Source organism: Carcharodon carcharias, chromosome 4 (assembly GCF_017639515.1).
Source record: "Carcharodon carcharias isolate sCarCar2 chromosome 4, sCarCar2.pri, whole genome shotgun sequence".
Classification (NCBI taxonomy): Eukaryota; Metazoa; Chordata; class Chondrichthyes; order Lamniformes; family Lamnidae; genus Carcharodon; species Carcharodon carcharias.
In genome coordinates this window covers 204,425,710-204,445,352 of record NC_054470.1, presented here as the reverse complement: position 1 = coordinate 204,445,352, position 19,643 = coordinate 204,425,710, and the positions used below count along the sequence as shown (strand labels likewise).

The 19,643-nt window shown below is 49.3% G+C and overlaps 1 protein-coding gene across 7 annotated transcripts in view; it reads right to left on the bottom strand.

Moving 5' to 3' along the window:
* The window catches only part of LOC121276953 (nipped-B-like protein), a 554,475-nt gene that overhangs the window by 289,114 nt on the left and 245,718 nt on the right, over positions 1 to 19,643 (bottom strand). For all 7 annotated transcript variants that reach the window (XM_041185678.1, XM_041185679.1, XM_041185683.1 and 4 more), the window contains one exon: positions 14,480 to 14,671. In XM_041185678.1, the coding sequence (XP_041041612.1) occupies positions 14,480 to 14,671 (192 nt within the window). The remainder of the gene's footprint in view (positions 1 to 14,479; positions 14,672 to 19,643) is intronic.

The following is a 19,643-nucleotide window of genomic DNA, read 5'->3' as shown; positions in this document are numbered from 1 at the left end:
CTTCATATTCCCCCTGCTTCTTCACCTCCCCTCTGAACCTTCTATATTCAGCCTGGTTCTCAAATGTGGTTTCTACCTGACAATTGTCATAAGCACACTTTTTCTTCTTTATCTTAATTTTTATCTCCTTTGTCGTCTAGGAAGCCCTGGATTTGTTTGCCTACCTTTCCCTGTCGAGAGAATATACCTCGACTATGTCCAGGCTCTCTCTTCTTCGAAGGTAGCCCATTGATCAACTACGGTTTTCCTGCTGACTTTGACTCCAGTTTTTTCGGCCCAGATCTATTCTTACTCTGTTGAAGTTGGCTTTCCCCCCAGTTAATTATTCTTACTCTGGACTGTTCTTTATCCTTTCCCATCATCCTCCTGAGTCTTTTGGTGCATAGCTCACTGTTCCCCTAAATGTTCTCCTACTGACACTTGGTCTACTTGGCCCACCTCATTTCCCAGAACCTGGTCCAGCAGTGCCTCCTTCCTCATTGCACTGGAAACATACTGAAGAAAATTTTCCTGAACACACTCTAGGAATTCTTTACACTACTATTATCCCAGTCTGTAGTTGGATAACTGTAGTTCCCCCATTATAAGTACTGTACAATTTTTGCAACTCTCCAATTTCCTTGCAAATTTGTTCCTCTACATCCTTTCCACTAGTTGCTAATGTTCTACATAGCTCCCTAAATTCTGATTACATCCCTCTTTCTATCTTTGTCATTGGTACCGATGTGGACCACAACTGCTGACTGTTCACTCTCCCCGCTCAGGGTGCTCTGCAGTTCTCAATGACATCATTGACTCTGGTACCAGGGAGGCAACACACTGTCCTGGAATGACGTCTGCGGCCACAGAAACACCTATCCGTTCCCCTATCTAATCACCTATCACTATTGCTCTTCCAGACTTCCTTGTACCCACCCTGTGTACCTGCACCATCCATGGTGCCATGAATTTGGCTCTCGCTGCACTCACCAGATGAACCATCAGTGTTCAGAAGTGAATACTGGTTGGAGAGTAGGATGCACTCAATGATTACCTTCCTGATACTTTTTCTCTGTCCGACAGTCACCCCTTCCCTCTCCCTCTACATATTCTTTACCTGTGGAGTGACCACATCTATAAACATGCTATCGACATAGCGCTCAGCCTCATGGATGCACCACAGTGACATCAGCTGCTGCTCAAGTTCCAAAACCCAGAGCTCAAGGTGCTGCAACTGACAATACTTCTTGCACAAATGGTATCCAGGATGAGGAAAGCATCTTGGAATTCCCACATAACACAGAATGGGCACTCAAGATTGAAGCAGCCCTGCCATTTCTTTATTTATTAATTACCCTTGTTACTGCGAAAATAAAAGTTTATCAATACTAATAAGGTTTATTAATAGTAGTTAAAGTGTTTCAGTTGATAAATGCTAATACTTAACACACTTTACTAGTAGCAATAAACAATACCTAAAAATAAAAGATAATAAATACCAACCACACACTTGTTCCTTATTAATACTTAATGCATTTATCGTTTTTAATCTACCAGTTGAAGCTCAGTCCCTAAGCAGCATTATTCACCAGCCATCAACATACAACTTCCCTGTGATGTCATACCTCGATTTCTGTTTCTGAATACGAGCAGCAGTGACAGCAGCAGTGGTAGCACCAAGCCCTGAGCCTCCTCCAACCTCTCAGTCTGTCTCACGCTGCTTTCAGTCCGAGCCTCCTCCGACCTCTCTGTTTCACACGGCTTTCAGTCCGAGTCTCCTCTGACCTCTCACTGTCGCACGCTGCTTTCAGTCCGAGTCTCCTCCAACCTCTCACGCTGCTTTCAGTCCAAGTCTCCTCCGACCTCTCACTGTCTCACGTTACTTTCAGTCCGAGCCTCCTCCAACCTCTCACTCTGTCTCACGCTGCTTTCAGTCTGAGTGTCCTCCAACCTCTCACTCTGCTTTCTGTCCGAGCCTCCTCCAACCTCTCACCCTCTCACGCTGCTTTCAGTCCGAGCCTCCTCTGACCACTCACTCTGTCTCACGTTGCTTTCAGATTGAGCCTCCTCCAACCTCTCACTGTCTCACGCTGCTTTCAGTCCGAGCCTCCTCCAACCTCTCACTCCGTCGCACACTGCTTTCAGTCCGAGCCTCCTCTGACCACTCACTCTGTCTCGCTCTACTTTCAGTCCGAGTCTCCTCCAACCTCTCATTCTCTCACGCTGCTTTCAGTTCGAGCCTCCTCCAACCTCTCACTCTGTCTCACGCTGTTTTCAGTCTGGGTCTCCTCCGACCTCTCACTCTGTCTCACGTTCCTTTCAGTCCGAGCCTCCTCCAACCTCTCACTTCACACGCTGCTTTCAGTCCGAGCCTCCTCCAACCTTTCACTTCTCACGCTGCTTTCAGTCCGAGTCTCCTCCAACCTCTCACGTTGCTTTCAGTCTGAGTCTCCTCCGACCTCTCACGCTGTCACACGCCGCTTTCAGTCCGAGTCTCCTCCGACCTCGCACTGTCTCACGTTGCTTTCAGACCGAGCCTCCTCCGACCTCTCACGCTGCTTTCAGTCTGAGCCTCCTCCAACCTCTCACTCCGTCCCACGCTGCTTTCAGTCCGAGTCTCCTCCAACCTCTCACTCTCTCACGCTACTTTCAGTCCAAGTCTCCTCCAACCTCTCACTCTGTCTTACGCTGCTTTCAGTCCGAGCCTCCTCTGACCACTCACTCTGTCTCACGCTGCTTTCAGATCGAGCCTCCTCCGACCTCTCACTGTCTCACGCTGCTTTCAGTCCGAGTCTCCTCCAACCTCTCACTTCTCACGATGCTTTCAGTCTGAGTCTCCTCCAACCTCTCACTGTCTCACGCTGCTTTCAGTCCGAGTCCCCTCCAACCTCTCACTCTGTCTCGCTCTGCTTTCAGTCCGAGTCTCCTCCAACCTCTCACTTCTCACGCTGCTTTCAGATCGAGCCTCCTCCAACCTCTCACTGTCTCACGCTGCTTTCAGTCCGAGTCTCCTCCAAACTCTCACTCTCTCACGCTGCTTTCAGTCCGAGTCTCCTCCGACATCTCACTCTGTCTCACGTTGCTTTCAGTCCGAGCCTCCTCCAACCTCTCACACTGCTTTCAGTATAAGTCTCCTCCAACCTCTCACTCTGTCTCGCTCTGCTTTCATTCCGAGCCTCCTCCGACCACTCACTCTGTCTTGCACTGCTTTCAGTCCGAGTCTCCTCCGACCTCTCACTCTATCTCATGCTGCTTTCAGTCCGAGCCTCCTCCAACCTCTCGCTTCTCACGCTGCTTTCAGTCTGAGTCTCCTCCAATCTTACACTCTGCCTCGTGCTGCTTTCAGTCCGAGTCTCCTCCGACCTCTCACTCTGTCTCACGTTGCTTTCAGATCAAGCCTCCTCCGACCTCTCACTCTGCTTTCAGTCCGAGTCTCCTCCAACCTCTCACTCTGCTTTCTGTCTGAGCCTCCTCCAACCTCTCACTCTCTCACGCTGCTTTCAGTCCGAGTCTCCTCCGACATCTCACTCTGCTTTCAGTATAAGTCTCCTCCAGCCTCTCACTCTGTCTCGCTCTGCTTTCATTCCGAGCCTCCTCCGACCACTCACTCTGTCTTGCACTGCTTTCAGTCCGAGTCTCCTCCGACCTCTCACTTCTCACGCTGCTTTCAGATCGAGCCTCCTCCAACCTCTCACTGTCTCACGCTGCTTTCAGTCCGAGTCTCCTCCAAACTCTCACTCTCTCACGCTGCTTTCAGTCCGAGTCTCCTCTGACATCTCACTCTGTCTCACGTTGCTTTCAGTCCGAGCCTCCTCCAACCTCTCACACTGCTTTCAGTATAAGTCTCCTCCAACCTCTCACTCTGTCTCGCTCTGCTTTCATTCCGAGCCTCCTCCGACCACTCACTCTGTCTTGCACTGCTTTCAGTCCGAGTCTCCTCCGACCTCTCACTCTATCTCATGCTGCTTTCAGTCCGAGCCTCCTCCAACCTCTCGCTTCTCACGCTGCTTTCAGTCTGAGTCTCCTCCAATCTTACACTCTGCCTCGTGCTGCTTTCAGTCCGAGTCTCCTCCGACCTCTCACTCTGTCTCACGTTGCTTTCAGATCAAGCCTCCTCCGACCTCTCACTCTGCTTTCAGTCCGAGTCTCCTCCAACCTCTCACTCTGCTTTCTGTCTGAGCCTCCTCCAACCTCTCACTCTCTCACGTTGCTTTCAGTCCGAGCCTCCTCCAACCTCTCACACTGCTTTCAGTATAAGTCTCCTCCAGCCTCTCACTCTGCTTTCTGTCTGAGCCTCCTCCAACCACTCACTCTCCCTCACGCTGCTTTCAGTCCGAGTCTCCTCCAACCTCTCACGCTGCTTTCAGTCTGTCTCCTACAACCTCTCACGCTGCTTTCAGTCCGAGCCTCCTCCGACCTCTCACTCTGCTTTCAGTCCGAGTCTCCTCCAATCTCACACTCTGCCTCGTGCTACTTTCAGTCCGAGTCTCCTCCGACCTCTCACTCTGCTTTCTGTCCAAGACTCCTCCAACCTCTCACTCTCCCTCACGCTGCTTTCAGTCCGAGTCTCCTCCAACCTCTCACTCTCTCTCACGTTACTTTCAGTCTGAGTCTCCTCCAACCTCTCACTCTCTCTCGCTCTTTCAGTCCGAGTCTCCTCTGACCTCTCACTCTGGCTCACGCTGCTCTCAGTCCGAGCCTCCTCCAACCTCTCACTCTGTCTCACGCTGTTTTCAGTCCGGGTCTCCTCCGACCTCTCACTCTGTCTCACGTTCCTTTCAGTCCGAGCCTCCTCCAACCTCTCACTTCACACGCTGCTTTCAGTCCGAGCCTCCTCCAACCTTTCACTTCTCACGCTGCTTTCAGTCCGAGTCTCCTCCAACCTCTGATGTTGCTTTCAGTCTGAGTCTCCTCCGACCTCTCACTCTGTCACACGCCGCTTTCAGTCCGAGTCTCCTCCGACCTCGCACTGTCTCACGTTGCTTTCAGATCGAGCCTCCTCCAACCTCTCACGCTGCTTTCAGTCCGAGCCTCCTCCAACCTCTCACTCCGTCTCACGCTGCTTTCAGTCCGAGTCTCCTCCAACCTCTCACTCTCTCACGCTACTTTCAGTCCGAGTCTCCTCCAACCTCTCACTCTGTCTTACGCTGCTTTCAGTCCGAGCCTCCTCCAACCTCTCACTCTGTCTCACGCTGCTTTCAGTCCCAGCCTCCTCTGACCACTCACTCTGTCTCACGCTGCTTTCAGATCGAGCCTCCTCCGACCTCTCACTGTCTCACGCTGCTTTCAGTCCGAGTCTCCTCCAACCTCTCACTTCTCACGCTGCTTTCAGATCGAGCCTCCTCCAACCTCTCACTGTCTCACGCTGCTTTCAGTCCGAGCCTCCTCCAACCTCTCACTCTCCTTTCAGTCCAAGACTCCTCCAACCTCTCACTCTCCCTCACGCTGCTTTCAGTCCGAGTCTCCTCCAACCTCTCACTCTCTCTCACGTTACTTTCAGTCTGAGTCTCCTCCAACCTCTCACTCTCTCTCGCTCTTTCAGTCCGAGTCTCCTCTGACCTCTCACTCTGGCTCACGCTGCTCTCAGTCCGAGCCTCCTCCAACCTCTCACTCTGTCTCACGCTGTTTTCAGTCCGGGTCTCCTCCGACCTCTCACTCTGTCTCACGTTCCTTTCAGTCCGAGCCTCCTCCAACCTCTCACTTCACACGCTGCTTTCAGTCCGAGCCTCCTCCAACCTTTTACTTCTCACGCTGATTTCAGTCCGAGTCTCCTCCAACCTCTCACGTTGCTTTCAGTCTGAGTCTCCTCCGACCTCTCACTCTGTCACACGCCGCTTTCAGTCCGAGTCTCCTCCGACCTCGCACTGTCTCATGTTGCTTTCAGATCGAGCCTCCTCCGACCTCTCACGCTGCTTTCAGTCCGAGCCTCCTCCAACCTCTCACTCCGTCTCACGCTGCTTTCAGTCCGAGTCTCCTCCAACCTCTCACTCTCTCACGCTACTTTCAGTCCGAGTCTCCTCCAACCTCTCACTCTGTCTTACACTGCTTTCAGTCCGAGCCTCCTCCAACCTCTCACTCTGTCTCACGCTGCTTTCGGTCCCAGCCTCCTCTGACCACTCACTCTGTCTCACGCTGCTTTCAGATCGAGCCTCCTCTGACCTCTCACTCTGTCTCGCTCTGCTTTCAGTCCGAGTCTCCTCCAACCTCTCACTGTCTCACGCTGCTTTCAGTCCGAGTCCCCTCCGACCTCTCACTCTGTCTCGCTCTGCTTTCAGTCCGAGTCTCCTCCAACCTCTCACTTCTCACGCTGCTTTCAGATCGAGCCTCCTCCAACCTCTCACTGTCTCACGCTGCTTTCAGTCCGAGTCTCCTCCAACCTCTCACTCTGCTTTCTGTCCGAGACTCCTCCAAACTCTCACTCTCTCACGCTGCTTTCAGTCCGAGTCTCCTCCGACATCTCACTCTGTCTCACGTTGCTTTCAGTCCGAGCCTCCTCCAACCTCTCACACTGCTTTCAGTATAAGTCTCCTCCAACCTCTCACTCTGTCTCGCTCTGCTTTCATTCCGAGCCTCCTCCGACCACTCACTCTGTCTTGCACTGCTTTCAGTCCAAGTCTCCTCCGACCTCTCACTCTCTCTCATGCTGCTTTCAGTCCGAGCCTCCTCCAACCTCTCGCTTCTCACGCTGCTTTCAGTCTGAGTCTCCTCCAATCTTACACTCTGCCTCGTGCTGCTTTCAGTCCGAGTCTCCTCCGACCTCTCACTCTGTCTCACGTTGCTTTCAGATCAAGCCTCCTCCGACCTCTCACTCTGCTTTCAGTCCGAGTCTCCTCCAACCTCTCACTCTGCTTTCTGTCTGAGCCTCCTCCAACCTCTCACTCTCTCATGCTGCTTTCAGTCCGAGCCTCCTCCAACCTCTCGCTTCTCACGCTGCTTTCAGTCTGAGTCGCCTCCAATCTTACACTCTTCCTCGTGCTGCTTTCAGTCCGAGTCTCCTCCGACCTCTCACTCTGTCTCACGTTGCTTTCAGATCAAGCCTCCTCCGACCTCTCACTCTGTCTCACGCTGCTTTCAGTCCGAGCCTCCTCCGACCTCTCACTCTGCTTTCAGTCCGAGTCTCCTCCAACCTCTCACTCTGCTTTCTGTCTGAGCCTCCTCCAACCTCTCACTCTCTCACGCTGCTTTCAGTCCGAGCCTCCTCCAACCTCTCGCTCTCCCTCACGCTGCTTTCAGTCCGAGTCTCCTCCAACCTCTCACGCTGCTTTCAGTCTGTCTCCTACAACCTCTCACGCTGCTTTCAGTCCGAGCCTCCTCCGACCTCTCACTCTGCTTTCAGTCCGAGTCTCCTCCAATCTCACACTCTGCATCGTGCTACTTTCATTCCGAGTCTCCTCCGACCTCTCACTCTGCTTTCTGTCCGAGCCTCCTCCAACCTCTCACTCTCCTTTCAGTCCAAGCCTCCTCCAACCTCTCACTCTCCCTCACGCTGCTTTCAGTCCGAGTCTCCTCCAACCTCTCACTCTCTCTCACGTTGCTTTCAGTCTGAGTCTCCTCCAACCTCTCACTCTCTCTCGCTCTTTCAGTCCGAGTCTCCTCTGACCTCTCACTCTGGCTCATGCTGCTCTCAGTCCGAGCCTCCTCCAACCTCTCACTTCTCACACTGCTTTCAGTCCGAGTCTCCCCCAACCTCTCACGCTGCTTTCAGTCCAAGTGTCCTCTGATCTTTCACTCTGCTTTCAGTCCGAGTCTCCTCCAACCTCTCACTCTCTCTCGCTCTTTCAGTCCGAGTCTCCTCCGACCTCTCACTCTGTCTCACGCTGCTCTCAGTCCGAGCCTCCTCCAACCTCACTTCTCATGCTGCTTTCAGTCCGAGCCTCCTCCAACCTCTCACTTCTCACGCTGCTTTCAGTCCGAGTCTCCCCCAACCTCTCACGCTGCTTTCAGTCCGAGCCTCCTCCGACCTCTCACTCTGCTTTCAGTCCGAGTCTCCTCCAACCTCTCACTCTGCTTTCAGTCCGAGTCTCCTTCAACCTCTCACTCTCTCTCACGCTGCTTTCAGTCTGAGTCTCCTCCAACCTCTCACTCTCTCTCGCTCTTTCAGTCCGAGTCTCCTCCGACCTCTCACTCTGTCTCACGCTGCTCTCAGTCCGAGCCTCCTCCAACCTCACTTCTCATGCTGCTTTCAGTCCGAGCCTCCTCCAACCTCTCACTTCTCACGCTGCTTTCAGTCCGAGTCTCCTCCAACCTCTCACGCTGCTTTCAGTCCAAGTCTCCTCTGACCTCTCACTCTGCTTTCAGTCCGAGTCTCCTCCAATCTCACACTCTGCCTCATGCTGCTTTCAGTCTGAGTCTCCTCCGACCTCTCACTCTGTCACACGCCGCTTTCAGTCCAAGTCTCCTCCGACCTTGCACTGTCTTACGTTGCTTTCAGATCGAGCCTCCTCCGACCTCTCACGCTGCTTTCAGTCCGAGCCTCCTCCAACCTCTCACTCCGTCTCACGCTGCTTTCAGTCCGAGTCTCCCCCAACCTCTCATGCTGCTTGCAGTCCGAGCCTCCTCCGACCTCTCACTCTGCTTTCAGTCCGAGTCTCCTCCAACCTCTCACTCTGCTTTCTGTCTGAGCCTCCTCCAACCTCACTTCTCATGCTGCCTTCAGTCCGAGCCTCCTCCAACCTCTCACTCTGTCTCACTCTGCTTTCAGTCCGAGCCTCCTCCAACCTCTAACTTCTCATGCTACTTTCAGTCTGAGTCTCCTCCAACCTCTCTCACTGCTTTTAGTCCGAGCCTCCTCCGACCTCTCACTCTGCTTTTAGTCCGAGCCTCCACCCACCTCTCACTCTGTCTCACGTTGCTTTCAGTCCGGGCCTCCTCCAATCTCTCACTCTGTCTCACGCTGCTTTCAGTCCGAGTCTCCTCCAACCTCTCACTCTCTCACGCTGCTTTCAGTCCGAGCCTCCTCCAACCTCTCACTCTCCCTCACACTGCTTTCAGTCCGAGTCTCCTCCAACCTCTCACTCTGTCTCACGTTGCTTTCAGTCTGAGCCTCCTCCAACCTCTCACTCTCCCTCACGCTGCTTTCAGTCTGAGTCTCCTCCAACCTCTCACTGTCTCACGCTGCTTTCAGTCCTAGCCTCCTCTGACAATTCACTCTGTCTCACGTTGCTTTCAGATCGAGCCTCCTCCGACCTCTCACTCTGTTTCACACTGCTTTCAGTCCTAGCCTCCTCTGACCTCTCACTCTGTCTCACGTTGCTTTCAGTCCTAGCCTCCTCCGACCTCTCACTCTGTCTCATGCTGCTTTCAGTCCGAGTCCCCTCAGACCTCTCACTCTGTCCCGCTCTGCTTTCAGTCTGAGTCTCCTCCTATCTCTCACTTCTCACGCTGCTTTCAGTCTGAGTCTCCACCAACCTCTCACTATCTCACGCTGCTTTCAGTCCGAGCCTCCTCCAACCTCTCACTGTCTAACGCTGCTTTCAGTCCGAGTCCCCTCCGACCTCTCCCTCTGTCTCGCTCTGCTTTCAGTCCGAGTCTCCTCCAATCTCTCACTTCTCATGCTGCTTTCAGTCTGAGTTTCCTCCAACCTCTCACTGTCTCACGCTGCTTTCAGTCCGAGCCTCCTCTGACCTCTCGCTCTGTCACACGCTGCTTTCAGTCCAAGTCCCCTCCGACCTCCCACTCTGTCTCGCTCTGCTTTCAGTCCGAGCCTCCTCCGACCACTCACTGTCTCACACTGCTTTCAGTTCAAGCCTCCTCCAACCTCTCACTTCTCACGCTGCTTTCAGTCCAAGTCTCCTCCAACCTCTTACTTCTCACGCCGCTTTCAGTCCGGGCCTCCTCCAATCTCTCACTCTGTCTCACGCTGCTTTCAATCCGAGTCACCTCCAACCTCTCACTCTCTCACGCTGCTTTCAGTCCGAGCCTCCTCCAACCTCTCACTCTCCCTCACACTGCTTTCAGTCCGAGTCTCCTCCAACCTCTCACTCTGTCTCACGTTGCTTTCAGTCCGAGCCTCCTCCAACCTCTCACTCTCCCTCACGCTGCTTTCAGTCTGAGTCTCCTCCAACCTCTCACTGTCTCACGCTGCTTTCAGTCCTAGCCTCCTCTGACAACTCACTCTGTCTCACGTTGCTTTCAGATCGAGCCTCCTCCGACCTCTCACTCTGTTTCACGCTGCTTTCAGTCCTAGCCTCCTCTGACCTCTCACTCTGTCTCACGTTGCTTTCAGTCCTAGCCTCCTCCGACCTCTCACTCTGTCTCATGCTGCTTTCAGTCCGAGTCCCCTCAGACCTCTCACTCTGTCCCGCTCTGCTTTCAGTCTGAGTCTCCTCCTATCTCTCACTTCTCACGCTGCTTTCAGTCTGAGTCTCCTCCAACCTCTCACTGTCTCACGCTGCTTTCAGTCCGAGCCTCCTCCAACCTCTCACTGTCTAACGCTGCTTTCAGTCCGAGTCCCCTCCGACCTCTCCCTCTGTCTCGCTCTGCTTTCAGTCCGAGTCTCCTCCAATCTCTCACTTCTCATGCTGCTTTCAGTCTGAGTTTCCTCCAACCTCTCACTGTCTCACGCTGCTTTCAGTCCGAGCCTCCTCTGACCTCTCACTCTGTCTCACGCTGCTTTCAGTCCAAGTCCCCTCCGACCTCTCACTCTGTCTCGCTCTGCTTTCAGTCCGAGCCTCCTCCGACCACTCACTCTGTCTCACACTGCTTTCAGTTCAAGCCTCCTCCAACCTCTCACTTCTCACGCTGCTTTCAGTCCAAGTCTCCTCCAACCTCTTACTTCTCACGCCGCTTTCAGTCTGAGTCTCCTCCAACCTCTCACTCTGTCTCACGCTGCTTTCAGTACAAGTCTCCTCCAACCTCTCACTGCCTCACGCTGCTTTCAGTCTGAGCCTCCTCCAACCTCTCACTGTCTCACGCTGCTTTCAGTCTGAGCTTCCTCTAACCTCTCACTCTGTCTCACGCTGCTTTTAGCCCGAGCTTCCTCCAGCCTCTCACTCTGTCTCACGCTGCTTTCAGCGCGGGTGTCCACTGACCTCCCGCTCCGTCTTGTACTGCTTTGAGCCCGAGGCTCCACCAACCTCCCACTCCGTCTTGCACTGCTTTCAGCCAGAGTCTCCTCCAACCTCCCGCTGCTTTCAGCGCGAGTGTTCACTGACCTCCCGCTCTGTCTCGCACTGCTTTCAGCCCCGAATATCCACCAATCGCTCGTTCTGTCTCATGCTGCTGTCAGCCCGAAATCTCCGCCAAACTCGCCATTCTAAGGCTGAAGGTACGCTGTGCAAATGTGCCTGTTGGAGTCAGATGTGATGCTAGCTCTCTGTCCATACCTACCATCTGGAATTTCAGTTTGGTTGCACTGTCAGAACTCCCCAATTATATGAATGAAAAATACTTCACCTGCAGACGTATCTAACAGCTACCATCATCAACGCTTACAACGCAACCCTCTACTCCGATAAGCATGTTCAGCAAAAGTTCTATTCTGACCTTCATTGTCATTCCAAAATAAGACATCTTCCTTTTGGGAGACTTCAATGCCAGGGTTGGTCTTGACTCCAATGTGTGGAGAGGAACCATTGGAAATAATGGGGTGGGAAAAGCTGATGCAAATGGTGCCCACTTGCTGACAAAGTGGGCTCAGCATGGCCTATATCATCTTACACCTTCTTTCACCAGAAGAACAAGCAATGATTTTATTGAATGGCACAGCAGGCTTGAGGGGCTGAATGGCCTATTCCTGCTCCTAATTCGTAGTTCAGGCTTTTGTTCATACACCAAATACAAAACCACAAAGAGGCATCCTCTATCAAAGCACTGGCAAATCCTGCATTATCTCACTGTTTGAATCAAAGGTCCAAGCGATGTCTGTATTACAAGACTCATGAGGCGGTGGGATCTGATACCTGCTTGACAGATCACTGACTTATTTGATTGCTTGATGAACATCCACCGAGTACCAATATCCTAAGGCCCAAAAGTCCAAGAGGAACATGATCAATGTCTCATCTCCGAAGCAGTCCAACCAAAGGGAGGAATTCCAAGTGCAGCTCACAACCAAACTGGAAAATCTTAACAGCTCCAACTCAATTCCAGAACAGTGGGTCAAATAAAGTCAGTTATATTAGATAGCATGGTCTTTTCTTATACTTGTCTGTGGCAGCAAAATGTTGAGAACAACCGTGCTCTAAAGATTTGGATATCCAAGAAACTTCATCACAATCCTGCAACTGTATTGAGTGGGACATCTGAAACAGCCACCTTCAAAATCCAGATTGGTGTCAAGTGAGGCAGAGTGATAGCCCCATATTATTTACAATCTACTTGACAGTGGCTATTTGCCTCAAAAATCAATTGCTCTCTGGTGAAATATTAAATGCTGCCTAGATGGAAAACTCTTTAACCTCAGTCACCTCCGTGCTAAAACTGACTATCAAAGACAAACATGATCTACAGTTTACAGATGACTGCAGCGTTGTTGCCCACTCTGCACCAGGTTTGCAAGCCACTCTCCTTCTCTTCAATTCTGCATACAAGAGATTCGGTCTGTCCTTGAATACCGCAAAAATAAATCCCAAACCTGGTCAGCCAAATATTCCACTTCCCATACACACTGGAGACACTCTGGAATATATTCAGCACTTCCCAGGCCTTGGCAGCCACCTCTCTGAAAAGGCCACCATTAATGTGGAGATCCAATGCTGGATCAGCTGCACCAGTTCAGCCTTCTACTGCAGCAAGTGTTTGACAACAAAGACTCTGCATGTCAACAAAAGTGTCAGTGTACAAAGCAGTTTGTCACCACACTCGTGTGCTACAGTGAGACCTAGACTGCGTATCAGCGAAACATAAGAACACTAGAGAAATTCCACCAGCAATGCCTTTGCCACATCCTTTGGATTCCATGGCAGGACCTCTGAACACACTCTAGTGTCCTTCTTCAAGCCAGCTCCACAAGCATCCAGGCAAAACTCCTGCAAAATCAACTTTGATGGGCTAGACACTGTCCAAATGTCAGGTTCTGTTTTCTCAACACAAATCTCCACGTTCCAGGAAAGGGTAAAGAAAACACTTCGAAGACACTCTGAAGCTCTCTTTGAAGTGCAGCAGCACTGACATTAATAACTGGGAGGAGCTTGCTAGCAATCATTCAAAATGGCAACATGTCCATCAAGCTGCATCACGCTTTGAGTCAAAAAGTCCTAATGATGAGGTAGAGTGATGGCAGAAAAGGAAAGAACAGGAAGGAACAGGTGGTGGCATAGTGGAATTGTCACTAGACTGGTAATCCAGAGACCTAGGGTAATGCTCTGGAGACCTGAGTTCAAATCCCACCAGTGTGAAATTTGAATTCAATAAAAATCTGGAATTAAAAGTCTGACGATAACCATGAAACCATTGCCAATTGTTGTAAAAAGCCACCTGGTTCATTAACGTCCTTAAGGGAAGGAAATCTGTCGTCCTTACCCAGTCTGGCCTACAGGTGTCTCCAGACCCACAGCAATGTGGTTGACTCTTAAATGTCCTCTAAACTAGGGCAATACGGGATGGGGAATAAATGCTGGCCTGTGCCCACGACCCACGAACGAATAAAAGAAAAATCCGACCTACTTCTTGGGGCTTCCTGCCCTATGTGCCCAAAGATTTGTGGATCGAAATTCGGCCTTCAATCATCTGAAGACCCTTGACAGAAATTCAACCCAGAGTAGACAAATTGAGGGGCAGCCAATGACAATAGGAACATGAGAAATAGGGAGTGATCATGAACTATCCCCATATATCAAAAAATTTCTCATCCCGTTTCTATCCAACCGAGATGGTTGAGACAATTCATGGAACTCCCTCCCTAACACCACGATGGGTGTACTTAAGACAACAGGGACTGCAGTGGTTCAAGAAAGCAGCTCACTGCCACTTTCTCAAGAGTAATTAGGGATGAGCAATAAATGCTGGCCTAGCCAGCAATGCACACAGCCCGCAAATGAATTTGAAAAATTATCCAAAATGGTACAGTGCTCGATCAGCTCAACTTCTTCCTTTAGATTTATAAATTTTCCCTACTCCCTGCCACCAACTTCCCAATTTTTCTATGGCCCCAGTTATACGATTTGCTAGGACCTAGTCCAGATGATTGAAGTAAAATCCATCCCAAGAGAACAGCTCCTTCTTTCCCCAGTTTCCCCACCCCATGACAGCAAATGTTTGAAATCTCAAAGAGCGACAGATAACTAGTTAAACATTTTAAAAGGGATTTGCTCCAAACAGACCTTTTGGCAGTAACTGGCCGTCAACTCTGCATAATTTAAAATTATCCCATGCATCTCAGGCTTTAAAACTCTAAAACGTGACTTCATATTCTAATCAGTAAGAAGTCTGCTAAGTCCCAAATTAAACATCCAGTGCAAGTGCACTTTATGGTGACATATACATTGCATTGTAATAAAGTTAATGTCCGGCCATTTCCAGAAAATGTGTTTTATTCTATTGTCAAGAAATGCATACTTACTATCACTGAGACTGGGAGGGGGAGAATCATCCTCAGATCCAGGGCTACGGTCCCGATATCTGCTTCCGGAGCTCCGTCTACCTTCGATAGAATAACTGCCCCTTCTTAATTCATTTAGAATCCTGCGGTCACGTTCTTCACACTCCCAGGCTTTATCTGCCCCTCGATCCTTTTTGTGCCTCTTCCTGGAAGCTACAAGTAAACAGATTGTTTTTATATTAGAACTTAATCTTTGTATGGGTTATTTTGCAATGTCTCTTTTTTACCACTACAACCATGTGTCTTAAGTGTTAATTTTGGACTCCTCCAGTTTTTTTTACCTCAATGCAACTGACTTGAGATCTTAATAAATTTTTTATACAATTTATTCAGCAGATGTGGGTGTCGCTGGCTAGGCTAGAATTTATTGCCCATTCCTAATTGCCCTTGAGGTGGTGGTGGTGAGCTGTTTCCTTGAACCGTTGCAGTCCACGTGGTGTAGGTATACCTGTAGTGCTGTTTGGGAGTTACAGGATTTTGCCCTAGTGGCAGTGAAGGAACGGCGATATATTTCCAAGTAAGGATGGTGAGTGGCTTGGAGAGGAATTTCCAGGTGGTTGTGTTCCCACGTATACCATGGGAACTGTGATTGTCTTTCTAATTGGTAGCAGTTGTGGGTTTGGAAGGTGGTGCTAAGAACTTTGGCGAGTTCCTGCAGTGCACCTTGTAGATGGTACACACCGTTGCCATGGTGGTGGGGGGGAGGAGTGAATGTTTGTGGAAGGGGTGCCAATCAAACAGGTTACTTTGTCCTGGATGGTGTCAAGCTTCTTGAATGTTGATGGAGCTGCACTCATCCAGTCAAGTGAAGAGTATTCGATCACACTCCTGACCAATGCCTTGTAGACGGTGGGCAGGCTTTGGAGAGTCAGGTGGTGAATTACTCACCAGAGAATTCCCAGCCTCTGACCTGCTCTTGTAGCCACAGTATGGCTACTCCAGTTCAGTGTCTGGTCTATGGTAACCCCCCAGGATGTCGACAGTGGGACATTCAGCAATGGTAATGCCATTAATGTCATGGGGAGATGGTTGGATTCTCTCTTGAAGATGGCCATTGCCTGACACTTGTATGGCACGAATGTTACTTGCCACTTATCAGCTAAAGCCTGAATGTTGTCAAGGTCTTGCTGCATATGGGCATGGACTGCTTCAGTATCTGAGGAATTGTGAATGATGCTTAACATTGTGCAATCATCTGCAAACATCCCCACTTCGGCCCTTATGATGGAAGGAAGGTCATTGATGAAATACCTGAAGATAGTTGGGCCTAGAACACTACCCTGAGAAACTCCTGCAGCAATATCCCAGGACTCAGGTGATTGACCTCCAAAACCACAGCCATCTTCCTTTATTCCAGGTCTGACTCCAGTGAGTGGAGAATTTTCCCCCGGATTCTCAGTGACTCCAGTTTTGCTAGGTCTCCTTGATGCCACACCTAGTCAAATGATGCCTTGATGTCAGGGGAAGCCACTTTCACCTCATTGTTGAGTTCAGACCTTTTGTCCATGTTTGGACTATGGCTGCAGTGAGGTCAGGAGCTGAGTGGCCCTGGCAGGAACCAAACCGAGCATCAGTGAATAAAAAGTTATTGCTGAATAAGTGCTGCTTGATGGCACTGTTGATGGCACTTTCCATCATTTTGTTGATGATCAAGAATAGATGGATAGGGTGATAATGGACCGGGTTGGATTTTTCCTGTTTTTTTTTCCAGGAAAGGACATACTTAGACAATTTTCTACATCACCAGGTAGATGCCACCAGTGTTGTAGCTTTATTGGAACAGTTTGGCTAGGGGCACAGCTAGTTCTTTAGCACAAGTCTTCAGCACTATTGCTGGAATTTTGTCCATGCCCATGGCCTTTGCAGTATTCAGTGCCTTCTTGATATCACATGGAATGAATCGAATTGGCTGAGGACTGGCATCTGTCATGTTGGGGACCTCCAGAGTAGGTCATCCAAATGGCACTTCTGTTTGAAGATAGCTGGAAGTGCGTCAGCCTCATTTCCTGCACTTATGTTCTTGGCTCCCCCATCATTGTGGTTTGGGATATTTGTGGTGCCTCGTCCTCCAATTAGTCATTTCATTATCCACCACCATTCATGACTGAATGTGGCAGGACCACCCCAGGGGGTAGCATTTGAAGAGCCTCGGCCCCTGCAACTGTCCAACAGTTATTAGATTCTTGCAAGTTGTGTGGACTGCAGAGAGGATAAGCGAACTGACCACAGCACCGTGATACAAGGAGCCATTCAAGTGACAGGAGGAAATAGGAACGTAGTAGTGGGAGGGGACAGTATAATTAGGGGGATAGATACTATTCTCCGCAGCCATAAGCGTAAGTACCGAAGGCTGCGTGTGTGCCTGCCCTGTGCCAGCGTTAAGGACATCTTCTCAGGGATTGGAGTGGGAGGGGTGGGATCCAGTTGTCATGTACGTTAGTAATAACGAAACTGATAGGACTGGAAAGGAGGTTCTGCTGAAAGAGTTTGAACAGTTAGGAGCTAAATTAAAAAGCAGAACCTTCAAGGTAATAATCTCGGAATTATTACCTGAGCCATGGGCAAACTGACATAGGGTAAATGAAGTCAAGGGGTTAAATGCGTGGCTTAAAGATTGGTGTGGGAGAAATGGGTTTCAGTTCATGGGGCACTGGCGCCAGTACTGGGGAAGAAGGGAGCTGTTCCCATGGGATGGGCTTCACTTGAACATTGCTGGGACCAGTGACCTGGTGAATCAAATAACTAGGGCTGTAGAGAGGGTTTAAACTAAATGGGATTGGGGGGGGCGGTTCTGGAGAGGGGATACGTAGCCTTAGAAAGCAAAAGGAAATGGCAGTCTTGTAGGGCAGCTGCTTAGATATTGATACCCAGAGTGTGACAAGAAGGGACAGATTGTACAAACATTAAAAAAAAAGCAACAACTGGGGCTAAAGTGGGGGAAAAATGGTAAAAAGTCAAAATTAACGGCTCTTTACTTAAATGCACGTAGTATTCGGAACAAAATAAATGAATAAATGGCACAAATAGAGGTTAATGAGTATGATCTTATAGCCATTACAGAGATGTGATTACAAGGAGATCAAAGCTGGGAACTAAATATTCAGGGGTATGTGACTTTTCAAAAGGGCAGGCAGGAGGGGAAGGGTGGTGGGGTAGCTTTGTTAGTACAAGATGGAATAAGTACAACAGCATATAATGATCTTGGATTGGAAGATGTAGAATCCATATGGGTGGAGGCAAGAAATTAGGTAAGACAACACTAGTGGGAGTAGTCTATAGGCCTCCTAACTGTGTCTATGCTAAATCAGGAGATAATCAGGGTATGTAAAAAAGGCAGTACATCAATCATGGGTGACTTTAATCTTCATGTAGATTGGGAAAATCAGGTTGACAGAGGTAGACATGAGCAAGAATTCATAGTGTATTTGGGATAGTTTCCTAGAACAATATGTTGTGGATCCAACCAGGGATCAGGCTATTTTGGATCTGGTAATGTATAATGAGGCAGGTTTAATAAATGATCTCAGAGTAAAAGATCCCTTAGGAAAAACTGGCCATACATGGTAGAATTTAGCATTCAGTTTGAGAGTGAAGAACTTAGTTCGGAAACAACTATGCTAAACTTAAATAAGGGTGATTACAAAGGAACGAGGGCAGAGTTGGCTGGAGTGGACTGGCAAAGGAGTTTAGCAGAAAAGACGGTTGATGATCAATGGCATATGTTTTAAGAAAATAGTTCATGACTCACAACTCTACATTCCAATGAGAAAGAAGGATTGTAGGGTTAACCAAGGAAGTTAAGGATAGTGTCAAATTGAAAGAAAAAACATACAATGTGCCAAAGATTAGTGGTAAGCCAGAGGATTGGGGAAAGTCTTAAAAAACAACAGAAGATGACCAAAAAAAAAACAAAGAGGAAGAAAATAAACTTTTGAGGGTAGACTAACAAGTAATATTAAAAACACAGCATGAGCTTAAGCATATTAAAAGGAAGAGAGAGGCCAAAGTAAACCTAAGCCCCTTAGAGAATGAGGCTAGGGAAATAATTCTGGGGAACCAGGAAATGGCAGAGGAGTTGAATAAATACTTTGCTTCAGTCTTCACAGAAGACACTAATAACATACCAAAAATACTAAATGATCAAGGGGCAGAAGAGGGGGAGGAAATAAATACAATAACTATCACCAGAGCAAAAGTACTAGGGAAACTAATGGGGCTGATAAGTCCCCTGGACCCAATGGGTTGCATCCTAGGATATTAAAGAAAGTAGCTACACAAATAGCAGATGCACTGGTAGCAATCTTCCAAGAATGATTAGGTTCTGGAAAAATCCCAAAGGACTGGAAAACTGCCCCCCCCCCCTTCAAATAAAGGGGGGGGGGGGGGTGCAAAAAAACAGGTGACGATAGGCCAGTCAGCTTAACATCTGTCATTGGGAAAATGTTAGACCATTATAAAAGCATGTAATAGCAGAGCATTCAGAAAGGCATAATATAGTCAAGCAGAGTCAGCATAGCATCGCAAAGGGGAAATCATGCCTAACAAATTTATTAGAATTCTTTGTGGTAACAAGCAGGATCGATAAAGTGGAACCAGTAGATGTAATATGTTTGGATTTCCAAAAGGCTTTTGATAAGGTACCGCACATAAGGCTACTTAATAAGACAAGAGCCAATGGTGTTAGGGGTGATATATTGGCATGGATAGCGGGTTGGCTAACATAAGAGAGAGTCGGGATAAGGAGGGCATTTGCAGGATGACATTTTCAGGATGGCAACTTGTAACTAGTGGAGTGTTACACGGTTCAGTGCTGGGGCCACAATTATTTACAATAGACATTAACGACTTGGATGTGGGAAGGGAATGTACTATCAACAAATTTGCGGAGGACACAAAAACAGGTGGGAAGGCAAGCGGTGAGGATGACATAAGGAGTCTAGAGGGATATAGACAGGTTAAGTGAATGGGATAAAAACTTGGCAGATGGAATATAATGTGGGAAAATGTGAGGTTATGCATTATTTACATGGAGAAAGTCTGCAGAAGGCTGCAGCATAGAGGGTTTTGGGAGTCCTCGTGCATGAATCACAAAAAGCTAGCATACAAGTTCAACAGGTAATAGGGA